Source organism: Haliotis rufescens, unplaced genomic scaffold (genome assembly GCF_023055435.1).
Source record: "Haliotis rufescens isolate VD_foot unplaced genomic scaffold, xgHalRufe1.0.p SCAF_1, whole genome shotgun sequence".
NCBI classification, from domain to species: Eukaryota; Metazoa; Mollusca; class Gastropoda; order Lepetellida; family Haliotidae; genus Haliotis; species Haliotis rufescens.
This window is the reverse complement of record NW_025963779.1, coordinates 45,496,218-45,512,513: the sequence shown is the minus strand read 5'-3', so window position 1 is coordinate 45,512,513 and position 16,296 is coordinate 45,496,218. Positions and strand designations below refer to the sequence as shown.

The window sequence follows — 16,296 nt, the reverse complement described above, 5'->3', positions numbered from 1 at the left end:
ACCATTGTGGTTGAATGGTATATGCAAAATGAGACAAATGTCTAATTGGTTGTTTTCATATATCTAAATACATATTCTCCCCAACCTATTCCTCTCATTGATGTAATCTCTCTTCCTAGCATAAATAATCTGGTTCCTGACCCTATCAGCACCGTGTTCCTTACATAAACAATAACGACCTTTGACCCCTATCCCGCATACAGAACACGTATAGTTAATGTTTCCGCGCCTGATGTAATAATTGTGTATGCCGCAGTAAAAAAAATCAACACAGCGTCGGTTACAAAGGGTAGTCTTTCCCATGAGTGTAAACTTGCAGTTATTCATGGTATATACATCTATCATATCATTTGTCTAAATGCAAATCACAGCTACACTGTGAGATATTGATTATGCATAGCCACAGCTGTCACTCTGACTTATGCATGGTATAGCTGAAAATCAATAGAGAAGTCAATCCACTAATAATAAATGCGACCTCTTGGTTCTTTTGTTCCTCTGACGGTGTATAAAACTGACTCATTGTTGGTCTTGGTATTGGGTCTAGTTTTTTCCCATAAACGAGGAAGTATTCGTGCATGGCAGATTCAATATCCTTAAACGTTTGAATTGAATGTCCTTCCTTAAGCAGTTTTTCATGAATAAAGTCTAATCTTAATGTCCTATTTCTGGCCCATTGTGACTGGGCTGCTTGGAGTTGTTCTAAAGCTTTATTATGTCTTTTCTGCTCCGAACCTCTCATACTAGAAAATAAAAAATTACTCCCCGAAAAAGCTAGAGCATTAACAATAGCTCCACCGACCATCATCGCAATTGATGCCATATGTATAATAATATAAAATATTCAAATGTTTAATTACTTCATTATGTCTTCCGGGATAAGTCCTTGTTTGATGAGCATATCCTTCGTTGCCATAGCTAATCCAATATCCAGAACCATCATTGGTATGTCATATCCATTAAAATCTAGCTTGGGAGGTGTGGCTTTAGTAATCATTTTAGCCATAGGGGCATAGCCAATGGCCAAGCCGGTGACCACCACTGAATGATACGTCGCGTTTACCAACATTTTACCGTCTGTAGCTGGAGTAGTCATGCTTCTTATAGCATTATATGAGGACTAACCTCTAATTGAACTTGTTGTTGCGGCGGGGGTGACGTTTTCTCTTCTCCGGTCTTATAAAAGAACCATATAGCCGCTATACCAGCAACTCCTACTAGTGCCCATGTTTTAATCGGATTTGAATTATTTATTAATTTTGCTTTCCTCGCCAGCCCTCCCTTTCTTCCTGCGGCTATTTTTAAAGGATTCTTTGTCACTCTGGGTTGTTTTTTTGTTTTCACATTCACATGTGGTGCAGTCGCTGGTGGTGGTTCCTCATTCACTTGTTGTTCCACAATCTGTTGTTCCTCGTTCACAATCTGTGGTGTCACCTGTTGTGATTGTGTTTCCGCAATCTGTTGTGTCTCCATTTATATTATTAAGTGGGCACGTATGTTTAAATTGACAATACCTAGCCGTTATTAAAGCTGTGGTGAACGGAGCTAAGAACATTCCGAATCTATGATAAAACTCACAGCTCACCGCGCTTATAGCGTGTTCGATGAATGGGTCTTTCTCGAGAGATTCGCATAAATACAGGCGATGTTCTGCCGGGATGGGGAGAAACGTACTAGCTACGGCTGTGTATAGTTGTAATATAGAAGACCCTATCGTTTTAGTCATGGTAGCTCCCAGTCTAGACTCGTAACGAGCGTACAGTTTTTTAATCTCTTCGTCGGTCATGTTATCAATTTTTTCGATGGTATAATTTTCCCCCAAATATTGGGAACATTTTCCACCGGCTACCAAAGCGGCGAGTCTTTCTCTATGTTTATCTAAAGATTTATCTAAAGATTTATCAGCATGTTGATCAGCATCAGATTCTTTGAGCATTTGTTCGATGAGTTCGTCGCATTCCATAATGTAATACCTAAGGAGATATTTAAGTCTAACATAATATAATATGACATATCCAATACATCCCGTAATAATGAACTGTTGCGAAAGAATGAGGATTTCGAACCACATTTTATGTAATATTAACCGCTAATGTTCAATTTGCTACATTTTTGCTACATTTTTGCTACATTTTGCTATAATTTTGCTATAATTTTGCTACAATTTGCTATAATTTGCTAAGCAATTGCATAAGCAGCTGGTTGATCGGTTTTTAATACGAGTTTACAGTGCTTCCTTGCCGCTAACACTTTTCTGACTTTATCTCGTTCCCCCTTGGTATAAATGACATCATTTTCGCGTAAACATTCCTCGAATGAATCTCGATCTTTGCAATGAAAAAGCGCTACCCATTTGGTCTGCTCTCTGAGATCTTTCAGGACAGAGTTGTATTTTTGAGTAAGTACCCAAACGCTATGTTGAGTATGCCGACCGGAGAATGCTAAATATGAAAGCATATCTTTCTTTTTTGTGAGTTCTTTACTCGCGCTACAATCGTCTATTACGAAAAGGGTTGATTCTCCTTTGTATCTTTCGTGACAAACTCGGAGGCAGTCTTGTAAACGATCGCCCGGATCGACTCTGTGTACCCCGTCGTCATTCATTACCCAATCTCTCGATAAGTAGGTTTTATTAACGCTTATAGTCGGGCACAGAATAATAATATGATCGAAAACGTCCCGATAATGTCTTTCTAAAATATCTAGAATAAAAGCTGTTTGCCTGCATATGATAGCGCAGAGCGGATCTTTAGGTAAAAGATTATCAATAGATTGCTTGCACGAATCTCCCATTCTGTATATTAAGTTGCGCATCCATAATCACGTACAAATATATGTTTAATTTACCAGCCGCTTCCTGAAGCTTCGTTATCTGTATGGTGGCACCCTCGCTAGCATTTTCTATTCTCCTCCCACTGCCGTGTAATTGGTCATCGTCCGTTGTTCGCATGTCGAGCCATAGCGCGTACTTCGTGGTGAGGTATTCACCCATCGATACACTCCCGAGAGACAGATCTTTCACGACGGCGTTAACTTCCGGGGAACGTTTTATAGAAGGAAGTTTTTTAATCTCATCCCACTGGTGATACGCTAGCATTCCTTGGCTATATAGTTGATTAGGAACGCCCTCGATAGTCAATTCTACTTTTGTAATCTTGGGATTGTAGAACTTCTCGGTATTTCTTTTAAACGCATCGGAGGGGTCCTCGAACAACATTAAAATACCCTTCAGCGACCTCGTGGGAACGTTTAGATTGATATTCCACATCGTATCTTTTTTGTCCCTCGTGATCTTTCGGTGTCGCAGCACGCGATCGTACAAAATGGCTAAACTTCCCGTATACTGGTTACGAATTTGTCTGGCTAATTCGGGATCCGTTATCATATCGTACTCCAGCGAGATATTGTCAATTGAATAGCTAGCATCTTCATTAGCAGATCTGATTACTCTACCGTAGTCATTAAAAGTGAGTTCGTATTCTAACCTATCACCTAGGGATGCTTGATAAAAGGGCATGTGGGAATCTAGTAATTCAAAGTCTAGGGGAACATAGAATCTGTTACCTAATGCGTCGGCAACGGCCTTATCTTTTTCGTTGGTATCAACACCATTTTCAGCACCCACGCGCAGTCTCAATGTGTTCTTATTACAAATACCTTGGTACTGTAAGTTTTCCCGCTCTTTATCCGTTCTCCAGAGATCCATGTAGCAATAGTATACATCGCTATCGTCGATACTCAAAACCTCATTACCGCTAATTTTAATAGCGATTTTCTTAACGATAGCACGACCTATGTTCTGAACGGGCTCCCTGTTAACGTCTGTAGAAGTCAAACCAATCGTAAATGCTAGTCGGACAGTTCCCGGAACTAACACATCGTGTGCGCCGAGATTAGGAAAGCGAACCAGAAGCGTTTGATTCTGATCTATGGTACTAGGGTTATTAGTTATAGTTACAGACTGACGAATTGCTTTGACCCCTAATGGATCTCGAAGTCTACGTTGTGGGTTTAACTTGCGTCCGTATTGCGAAGACATTGTTTATATTGAAATTATGTACCCTATGTTTAATATAAAAATGGCTAATTTTGAACATAATGACTTTGATCTAAGTACCTTTGATGATCCGAATCCAATCGAAGAGGGTACTGATGAAACCAACTTTGGTGCCACGAATCTTAACGATGAACTTTTACAATCAACCGTCAATGATTATTACGATGCATTAAATGATGATAAAAATTATGTTATCCCAATAGGTCGTGACTATTCAAAGTTTATGCTAGATAGTAAAGGAATATTACGACTGCGTGACTCTCCGCATATTGATCTTATGCATTATAGTACTCGTAAGCCCCTAGCCTTGTCTACTATAGCTGGTAAACATAGCCGCGAGTTTGTTCGTGATAAATTAGGTTTTGTAGAATACGGACGAGCAAAACTTCCCGCGAAGACTACTAAGGTTCTTAGGACTGTGCGGGAAGAAATCAGTTACACAGAAAATTTGGAAGAAGCCTCTAACGTGGCCTCGAACGGACTCGGAGAAATCTTAGATACCTATTACGATAATTCCACGTTACAGGTACCATATTCAGAGTTCAGTATTAGGGAATTACGAGGTCTTGACAAGGCAATGCGAACAATGCGGGGAGAACACATCAATAATACAGCCAAGATATCCGAAATCGACAAGCATATAGCTCAAGAGAAAACAAATCTCGAACAGGCGGGCGATGAGTTCAGTAGACGCCGCGTAGCGGAAAGATTGCGTAACTTAGAAGACGAAAGATCGGCCCGCCTCGAAGCAGCTTCCAGTAATAGAAAGGCACTTCGTTCGCAAATCAGTCGTATTCGAGAAACTATCGATCAAGTCCTCAACGATGACACTACACTGACCGATAAAATTAAAACATTGTTCAGAGAACAGGGAATAACCATTGTCAGTATTTTAACCGCGTTGGGATTTATTATATCGACTTTGACTCTCTCGTTAACAGGTGGCAGTACAGGTGGAGGTACACCGCCCAGCGATAAAAATGGTATAAAAGAGTGGATAAAAAAGCATTTAGAAGCATTAGGTTCAGCACTGGGAAAGCTCGCTGAGAAAGCCGCGGCCGCACTTCCCGGTATAATAGGGAGTGTAGTTTCCTGGCTATTGAATTTATTAGCTAAGACCACCACTTGGCTTAGTCAAAACTTGTGGGGGCTGATCGTAGCAATTGCAGGGCTGTTGTACGTATTCGCTAAGAACTATTTATCCAAATCAGTTCGCTAAGAACTATTTAACCACCAAATCATGAGTAAGCCAACCGAGACTCCACCCACTACAAGCGCTGTTTTTTCATCGATATGTTGTTGATTTTTAGCCTCAATATGCGGTGGTACTTGTGCGTGTGCATTAGTAGATGGTTGTGAAACATGTGGTGTTTGCGGCTTGACTATTCCCTTTTCACCCGTGATCGTTTGCGTTATTAATTCGACGTTAATATCTGAATTTATACCTGGTTTTTGTTGATCGGTAGCAATAACAATTTTATTATTATAGCCTATCACTTGACCGATCTTAAGTTCCATATTACTCGGAGACATGTATAGTCCCGGCGCATAAACGTAGTCCACTTTGGATTGGGCGTACTGTAATGCATCTTGAAAACGCTTTATAGACGATGGTATGTCAACTGGTGAATTAATGGCGTCCTCCACGTTTGAGACAAACTGTTTTTGCGCATCGAGCGCCGTCCCAGAACCGATAATGGACGTTCGTGTTTGCGATTGTGCACCGAGAATTGCCCATACATAGGTTCTTATCGATTCATTAAATCTTACAAATCCTGGGTTAGTAAAATTATTTTCCGTTTTATCATTAAGAAATTCATTCCAAGCGTTTGCGGTATCGTTCATTTGTATAAATTTTGTAACAATATAAGCCAAACCACCCTTAAAACTCATAAGAGAACCTCTCCAATCGTTACTCGAAAGTTCCCAGCCATGATTAAGATTATGCAATCTTACAAAAAGATTGTCTATCTGTAAGAATTTAAATGGATCAAATGGTTGATGAGTTTTTTTAACTAAATCATCGCTGACTTCTTTAACAGTTCTTTGTCCGCTGTACGGAACACCTAGACCATGGTTTGCTCCTTTAATGCGCCAATCTTTACTCGTAGAAACATTAAATTCATTACAAATACGCTCATACGCGGACCTATCATAATTATTATTTGTGGAATTCCACGCTCGATCCTGCGGTAATGGAGCACTAATTTCTTTAAGTATACGTCTAATCTGATAATACACGTGAAATAATAAAACAGACTTATTTAGCATAAATCCTGGGGCATTAACAGATACGCCACATCCCGTTGTGGCACACCATATGGCAAAGTTTAACTGATTCTGCCAAAATTGCATCGGATTGTGAAACCAATCGTGCACCATTTTATCGCTAGTTGCCGTGACCCTGTAATTTTCAAAGATATCTGGAAATTTAACGAAAAATTCAGCACCAGAGGCAGTTACTATAATCGATTGATTAGTAATGTATCTCGATTTCATATTTAAGTTATGATATAGTATCATTGTATATTTAATATGTATGTTACACTCCCGGGAATAACAAATGGTCAGTCTATTGAACTGCTTCATACTATCGATAACTCGGATGGACAACTCGAAGTAGCCCTATGCGATGTAACGTATTACCCACTGTGGACCAATATAAGTGCTGCGAAAGATAATAATAAGATACATATAATAGGTGAAAACAATGGTATTGACAGAGCCATTACTACTATACCTGATGGGTATTACAGCGTATGCTCACTCAATGATGAAATTTTTAAGCCTAATGGAATGAGTCTAACACAAAATGAGTCGAATGGGACAGTGAAAATCGACTCTGGAGAAAACACTGTAATTCTTATCCCATACTTAGAAGTTACACTTGGATTTCATCATAGAATAGGAATTATAAATTCTAACAAACCACGACAGGGAATTAAATTACCCGATTTAGTTCCCTATAAAGAGTTGTTCATCCATCTTGATCAAATCAGCACGACGGATAATATTCAACAAGAAAGTCCTTCAACTCTGCTCAGAAGTGTTCCAGTGAAAAATGAAAAATATAATAGCGGTAGAACGGAATCTTTCTCGTCACTACAATATAAAAAATTAAAGCGGGGAATTATTTCAGACCTCAAAATTTCTGTATTAGATGTAAAACACCAACCAGTACATATGGGATACTTAAGTGTAACACTCCATATTATATAATGGTTAATTCCATATTTAAGTTATGATATAGTATCATTGTATATTTGATATGTATGTTACACTCCTGGGAATAACAAATGGTCAGTCTATTCAACTGCTTCGTACTATCGATAACTCGGATGGACAACTCGAAGTCGCTCTATGCGATGTAACGTATTACCCACTGTGGACCAATATAAGTGCTGTGAGAGGTAATAATAAGATATGGATATTAGATGAACAAAATATTATTGAAAAATTCATTATTATACCTGATGGGTATTACAGCGTATGCTCACTCAATGATGAAATTTTTAAGTCTAATGGAATTAGTCTAACACAAAATGAGTCCAATGGAATGTTGAAATTCGACACTGGAGAAAAAGGTGTACGGATTGTAGGGAACTTATCAGTTACACTTGGATTTACACGCGGAATTTTATCAATATTCAAGGCAACATTTGATGGAGAGACATTGTCCGATTTAGTTCCCTATAAAGAGTTGTGTATCCATCTTGATCAAATCAGTATGACAAATAATATTCAACTAGAAAGTCCTTCAACTTTGCTCAGAAGTGTTCCAGTGAAAAATGAAAAATACAATAGCGGTAGAACGGAATCTTTCTCGTCATTACAATACAAAAAATTGAAGCGGGGAATTATTTCAGACCTCAAAATTTCTGTATTAGATGTAAAACACCAACCAGTACATATAGGATACTTAAGTGTAACACTCCATATTAAAAATAATGGTTGATGCATCAGGCCCTGGAACAGTAATACAATGTAATACAATTGCGCTTTCCGATCTCGGAGACACGGAAGGATTCGGTAAACCCGGCACCGATGGTAAGTTATACGCTTTACACTTACACGATAATGTATACAATCGGAAAGAAGTCACATTCACGGGTAATCTAGGAGATTTAAGCGATGTCGATGTTAGTAGACTCCTTAAAAACACTTCGTACAATATTACTCGCAACGACGATAATAAATGGACTATGGTTGAAGCAAACATCGAGTGGCTACTGAATATCGTCATTACCCCACCTTATGTGATGATGGGTAAGGGACATAATTTAACTAAGATAATAAATAGTGGCATCGTACTCGCGGCTTATATCCCATCAAAACAAAAAAGTGTGTTAGTTACCCCCCTGCCAGAAAACCCAGGTCATATGATATATAGTCGTCCGGCCTTAAAAAATGTTACTTTAAATTTGGTTACTGAATTCGAAGATATTAAAGATAACTTGAGTGCAATACCTAATCTTTCTACGCTTATTATTGAAGTCTTGTTCGGAGATGCACCGGAAGATGCCTTTGAAATATACCAGGTCTATCGATTAAATGGCTCAAGAAACACCAACGTCAACGTTGCAGTATTATTCATATCGGAGCATCGCCCGTTGCAACCCTCGAGGGGGTCCAAATTATTAAAAGTGACAGTATTTCTCTTTCTAAGATATTCTTGCCGTATAATATACATTTGATAAGGTTGATGTATAGTCTCAAAACATTTAAGCAAGACCAATTAAAGACTATTATATGATCGTTATATACACTATGAGTTTATATCCGGCGCTCAATGAAGCATTTGAAAAGATGGAAACTGTTGATGGATTTCGATTACATCAAATAAGCGACATAAAACATCGAATAGAGAAGGATAGGGAGTTGAGACTTGGATTGTATAAAAAGTATCGCAGAGCCGTGAATGCTCTGGACGGAGTTGACACCGTGCTTTTAGTATCCGGCATGGGACTCGGTGTAGCGGGTATCGGTTTACTATCAACTATAATCGCCGCGCCTATCGTGCTCGGCATGGAAATAACCGCTGGGGTCTCCAGACTGGCAGGAATAGCGATAAAATTCATTTCTCGTAGGTTACAAAAGAAAGCATTAAAACACGATAGTATTCGGATACTGGCCGAAGCAAAGTTGAACAGCATCGAGGATCATATTTCGACAGCAATGGCCGATTGTAAGATATCCGAGGATGAGTTTCGTTTAGTGCTGTCGGAACTCACCAAATACAATAAAATGAAGCAGGAGATTCGATCACAATCTCGTAAGACCAGTGGTATTAGCGAAGACGAGAAAAAAAAGTTCATAGAAGAGGGGAGGCAACAAGGGCGTCAATTATTCCGTGCCAAAACCAAAGAACTGGTTGGAGATTAAAAATAGATTGTTTACTATCGTGTGATTACATTTAGACAAATGCTAACATAAATATATAATAATGGAGAAAGCTATTCAATGGAAAGAATTACCACAAGGTTTTTATTATATCAGTGATGTCAAACCAACCAAATACGGTTATCAATTGTTTCTTATCAATTTACAAAAAGAGTGTAGTTATATAGTCTGGTCTCCTAGTAAAATGAACGAAGAACTTAATAAAAATGTTGAATATCGCTTTATCGATAAAAATAATAAAGAATATTTTTATTACCATTTAGACTCATCTAAAGCAATGATTGGCCCCAGGTGGTGGTGAGCTGGAGCCAATTTAACTTAATCTCATGACTATCGTTGAATCGCATAATCATTTTGGCATAAAAAATTCCATCTGTAGTAGCAGTATAGGTATATAAATCCAGCTCCAGTGGAAGTGAGCCAGAACCCCTATTACCTATACTACTATTCATGTTAAACTGCGGCATGGTATCTCAGTGAGCTAGCACTATAAATCGGCATCAGTCCGGACTAGTACAAGCACCCACACAAACACACACACGTACATGCACGTCGCTATATAAGTGCAATAATCTTGGACGCAACGTTCAACCCCATTTCACCTCACCTCTTTGTTGTAACAGTTTTAGTGTCTGGTTGATAAAAGAATGTGTTTATATTTTATTTTTGGCCAGTTCTTTTTTAAAATCATGTTTGATAGCCAAGTATTTCATGCTTTCTTTGTTTAGTTTATTGAACCACATAATCTGCTTTCTCTAAACATATTTATTCTCTCTTTTCTAGACATTGACAGATATCCATGCAGAAATTGTGGCAGACAGTTTGTTCCAGAGTCTTTGGTAAGATATGGAAATCACATTTGTCTAATTGAAAGACATTAAGGTTGATGTTTCTGCTAGACTAATAACCATCCGTTTAAATTTTCAGTTAGTTTTTTACCCAATATGGGGATGCTGTTTTCATTGTGCAAAAGGCATAATTCCTTTAAAAACCCTACTTTTTTTACATCACACGCAATATTCCTGTAATATGGTTATGTTTCACTAAAAAATCCTTAGATTTTCAACAGACATCACTGTCAGCAATCCAAGCCAGTTGTAAGGCAACCAGTATCTTGCAAAAAAACAACAAAAACCTTTGTACACGTTGGAAACGTCACTTCTTTCTTGTGTGTGTAAGCTTTATAAAAAATACTAATTAATTATAAAGGGGTCTCAGCCATGACAGCCTGGGACCCACATCATTGGTGTATCATCTGTTGAGCAGAACTCTGCACTATTTCATCCTAATGCACAGACTGTGCTGATGCCTCCAACTCAGCTTTTCTCATCTTGCAACCAGTGACAACAAAGAAATTTCAGAAGATAAAGGGTTTTTTAAATCATCTTACAAGTCCTCCAGTAGGAAACATTCAGCGAGGCAGGAAGGATACAATGACGTTGCATGGTGTTACTGTTAGCATTGGTGAGCAGCCCCACACCAGTTTCCATCTGGACCCTCCCATCATCTTCGACTGGATTAAGACCCTCCTGTTGTCCGTGGAGGCCATGAAAGCCTTCTTTACATCGTCCATCACCACATCCTTACAAGCATGATGGATCGCCGATTTGATATCAGAGTGGATCTCCACATTGCAACAACAGACAGTGTCCCCTGACACTTGACCAGTCTACACCAGCTCACCTACCTGTCAGAATCTCCCCCATGCTCAGATCATCGTGACAACCAGGGCCCAACTCATCACATTTTGGAGGCTGGCATGCAGTGAGGACACGTGTGGCTGAGCCAAAACAGCAATTACCAGCACTACCGTTATGCGTGTGGAGGTGCTTGCTCTGAGATCATGACACCAAACAGGGTTGACCATTACAGCACGCATATGTACAGGATTATCGGAAATGTTGCTTGCGAGAAAAGTAGTCACCATATGACTGTCGCTGAAAATGGGTGACTTTTAGCAACAGGATAGAAAGTCTTGAGGTCGTAGATTGCAACTCAATGATTTGTTGTTGGCCAGTCGTGAGGAGGATGTTTTTCCCATTGGTGTATTCTGACTGGACTGCTCTTTCCCAGAGCTTTTTTGAAGAAATTTACCATCTGCTCCAAAATCTTCAGCCACCCATTGCACCGGAGTCATCGTAGGCTTGAACAACCAGGTTTTGTCAACACCCCATTATTGGGACCTACCTTCCTACACAAACATAGTCAATTTCTCATGTCTGCTCAAGGGTATCTGAGCCTGTTTAGAAGTCGGTGCTCTCTCAAGCCATCATGGCTCCGGTGCTCTTCAACAAGAAACATTCAACAAGACATCAACTGTCAGCCTGGCTGCATTGGCCGGCCGATACACTTCGTAATACCCCTAAGCCAACTATATGATGTCATGTTGCTTCGGGATGAGATTTTTTTCGGTCCCCTCCTAGTTTGTCACTCCCTCCAGTGGAAGACATCAATAATGCATCTCTGATATTAGCAAGTTCTCTGAGTAGCACACATAGTTTACCGTCGTCTCTGCAGTTGAAGACTCCCATGGTAGTCTTGATAGACAGTCAGCATTAGTGTGTTCTTCTGATTTGCGATATCTGAATTCATAGTTTGAAGTATGGCTGTTGCCAGAATGGTCCGAAGATAGTTGTCAGTAGCTTGGGATCTGTTATCAGTGTGAAGTTCCTTCTATATAGGTATTTATGAAACTTCTTAACCCCAAACACAATGGTCAGGGCTTCCTTTTTCTAGCTGGGCATAGTTAGTCTCTAAACGCGTCAATGCTTGTGACATGTAAGCCACTGGTCTTTCTGATTCATCCTACATAACGTGTGATATGACACACCCTATTCCGTAGGCTTAGGCATCACATGCCGAGGTAAGAGGGCAATGAGTGTCATATTGTGCCAAGACACTATTACTTGACAGGTTTGCTTTAAAAATACTTAATGAAGGACTCTTCTTTCAATTTCCATACTAAATTACCTTTCAGCAATGTGTACAGTGGCGACATGTTCACAATGAACTTTCCATACGATGGCCTTCACCTTGTGAAGAGGGTGTAGACCTTCAGCATGGATGAAGTGCCCAAGACACTCAATGGAGCGAGTATATGATTCCATTTTCTGTTACTCCTCCTGGAACTCTATCCACCAAGTCTATTTGCTGTGCTTCATCATCAGTACCCATCAGGATGTCATTCAACAAAATCACAAGCCAATGATTCCCTTGAGTTTCTGTACCATAATACACTGGAAGTATCCACATTTCAGTCCCCGCTATATCTGACATACTATAATGATGTATTGTCATGACATCATGTTCTCATGTTTGTTGTCTGCCACTCTTAATGCTTGGCTGCAAATGGCCACAGCACTTAAGATATGAAGTAATTAAAGAACTTAGGTATAGTTGGTCCTTCTGTTGGGTTCCATGGGTTCAAAGTAAAGAACATGACATGGGGCTTTCCTTCCTTCCACATCTACCATATTTTCTTGAGTATAGTGCGCACTATTTTTTCCAAAAAACTCAGCTGTGTAGAAGGGGGTGCACATTATACACGCAATAATGAGTTTAGATGTTTTTTTACCCCAACGGAAAGACATTACCGTGAGCATGTAACACCGGAAATACCATGTCAACAAATCAATACAGAAGTTCGCAAATTAATCATGTAATTACGGCTATAAAAAGTGTTCTATGTATAACTGGTCTTATGTTTATAACTTATTTCATAAATTTTATAAAAAATTCCTTTTAATATTGTCTTAATTAATTTCGGTGAAATTGTGTGTGAAGTGATCGGAAGATCGCACAACTCACCGTTATTAACAGCAACCATGGTCAGATTACCACTATTGACGCCTTGAAACAAACTTTAGTTGACAGAGAATGGATTCATATTTCATAAATGCCATACTTTGATTCGTTAAAATTCATACTTGTTATAGTTTGACGATTCTATGTCAACACGTAGTTCTCGTGATCACGTGCGCAGGAGCCTCGACGGTGACTGGTGAAACTTGTTCCATGTGAAAAATAATACCCGGCAATGGCGATCAGCTTGTTATAATTATTTTAAATATATTTAGTAAAAGCTGCAACTAAATAACAAGATATTGGAATATAATATTCCTGATAAAAAAGTATTTTCAAATACAATTTTTGCCAATCCTTGCATTAAAATCCTTACAGTTATATCATTGGGTGTGTCTTGACTGAATCACCGGTTGATTCCAAGAAAACGTGTGTACAGCTGATTGCTGTTTCCAGCTTAGTTTATGAGAAAATACACTAGGTAATCCTAATCCCTGGATGTAAAACAAGGCCTAACAGAACAAAAAATACAATTTAAATGGGAAATCAACATGTCTGGTGATTTTTTTATCTCAAATTTTCAAATTTGTACTGACCCAGTTTCTCATCACCCGTTCGTTTAGCGGAATTTGCTGAAAGGGTACGGTGTAAATTTTTCTGCCCATAATATTCAAATTTTCTTTCTTCCAAAATACTGAATCCGCTAGAGGGAAGTGTGCATTATACTCGGATGCGCACTATACTCAAGAAAATATGGCATGAGAGGTAACTTCTTTGTTCTGTAAAGTCATCTCTCATCTGGTCTCCGGAATAAATTCTCAGTTTCATGCCAGATCGTACAGTTTTTAAACTTGGAAATAAAGGGGAGCAGCTGAGAATGATTAAGTTTGATAATTTAAGGATTATTGCCTTTTACAACAGCAATATACGAGTACCACTGCCAGGTTTGCATAACACTATTGGAGTCACAGAGAAATAGACATATCATTCTTATCTGAAGAAGCTCCAATATTCATACGTCAACATCGTTAATCCAGAAGCGCCTGTGACTACAAGGCAAATAAAACAAGAACAAAGGAGTACCGCTCGTAATTTCATTACCATAGTTAATGTTCAATTAATGAATGTTAAGTTAAAATGTTTAAAATGTTAATATGTACATGTTGATATCAGTGTTCAGTTCAGGGGAAGTAGTTCCAACACAATAGTCAGCGTAGTCTGTCAGACAGATGATGGTAGACGAGGTTGTCCTTCAGGGTTTTTAGGGTCTTTAGGGCATTGATCTAGCAGTAGCATTGCTTATGGGAAGGTGCAGAAGGAGATGCCTTCTCACACAAATATTTGAATACCCACGCATACATAGCTAATGAATATTTGCCATAGATAGGTGTTCAATATTCCCAATAGTGGTGAATGGAAGGATTTCATGGTCGATTCTGTTCAGAAATGGTCACCACTTTTTGCGTTGGAGAACTTTTTTTTCGAGCTGTTTCTGCAGTAACTTCCATCTCAAATGCTTCAGCAGGATAAGTGTGAGAAAGTTTTTCAACCATGTTAATTTGCCATCTTGGTGGTATTTTTGTGGTAGAAAGACTTATAAAGTACTGGTATGTTTTTTTACTCAGTGTCATATCAATGTTATTACAATACAGCATATGAAAGCTTTTCAGTACATTTGATCTTCTAACACAATAACTATTTAGTAGTTTTGATTTTCTTAAGTGCTTTATCTGTAAACACATCCGCATCGTGTGTACACTCACTGCCAATTAGCTGTAAATTGATCTGTTTAAATTAATTGTATTTTTGTTTTACGTCTTTTATCTATTTGTACTATTACTGAATAACTCTTTAATATCATAAAGCATAATTATTCTTCTTCTGTGTTTCTGTGTGACTCATTTATATCATAAAACAGTATGCATTGACAGTTCACCACATTCACGGCATATGGCTTATCTATCAATGTGTCCCCTGGGAACAACAGCAGAATTCCTTCGAATTATGAGTTTGGCTTTCCGAGGACTTCAAATATTCAAATGTCGTGTCCTAGGCCGATAACTGCTTGGACCATGCTCCTAAATTCTATGTTTGGCTATTTCAGATGAAATTTACAAAGCAAATTTCGTCTGAAATAGCTAAACTGACAGAGGTGAACTTTGGCATGGATGTTGTTCCTTATTATGACATTATTATTTCTTCAAATCCTCAGATTTTGGTGTTAGTTTTTAGTCCTCGGTATTTATGCAGAAAATATTTTAAAGTCATTGCTTACAGCATCTTTTGCTAAGTGGCTGTTATATCCAAGTGAGCTACATTGTCATGGCATTATTTGTTTTACCTTATTATGATGACCTTGTGTTCAATAATGCAAATATTCCAGAAATATTCAGATCATTGACAGAGTTGTGTCACCCTATTGTTTATGTTTATACAACTGGTTGTGCTATTTATGTGAATCTTTTGTATAATTGCACAGGCAGTACATGAGCGGATCTGTGCCAAGAGTGGTCAGAAGAAAAGGAAAGTGTTTGATTCTACAAAACAGAGGGTTCAAGGCACTGACCTCAACTTACGCCAAGTAAAACTGTCACAGAAGAAGGTAAGACAGCCATAATTATGAGATGTTCATCTTAATGTGAAGGGCACACAACCAGTAGATTCAAATGGGCATATGTTATGTCTTGGTTTGAGTCTATCTTGACCAATGGCTGAAGCTGGGTCTTGTTTATCACCCACTGTTGGCTGTCTGGTGAGCAGACTCTTTACAGGCAGTTTCCCCATTTTAACAATCAACAATAAATGTAAAATATTACATTATAATAAGTGTTTGAAAAAACTTTATTCATGACAACATGTTCTTTACAAACCTTCTTGTGATCGATATTCATTGCCATCTCCATCAACGACCCACGCAACAATCTTTCTGATGTCAGTGTGCTGGCACTTGATCATAACAACTTCTGAAAAGTGATGAAATTCATTTCAGAACACGCACAATTAAGCAAATCATACACAAACCACATTTTCTGGGCCAC

At 38.6% G+C, this 16,296-nt stretch overlaps 1 protein-coding gene across 1 annotated transcript in view; it reads left to right on the top strand.

The window, feature by feature from the left end:
- The window catches only part of LOC124136481 (zinc finger C2HC domain-containing protein 1B-like), a 215,535-nt gene that overhangs the window by 24,208 nt on the left and 175,031 nt on the right, over positions 1-16,296 (top strand). The window contains exons 2-3 of the mRNA XM_046502404.2: positions 10,241-10,296; positions 15,738-15,860. Coding sequence (XP_046358360.1) covers positions 10,241-10,296; positions 15,738-15,860 — 179 coding nt within the window. The remainder of the gene's footprint in view (positions 1-10,240; positions 10,297-15,737; positions 15,861-16,296) is intronic.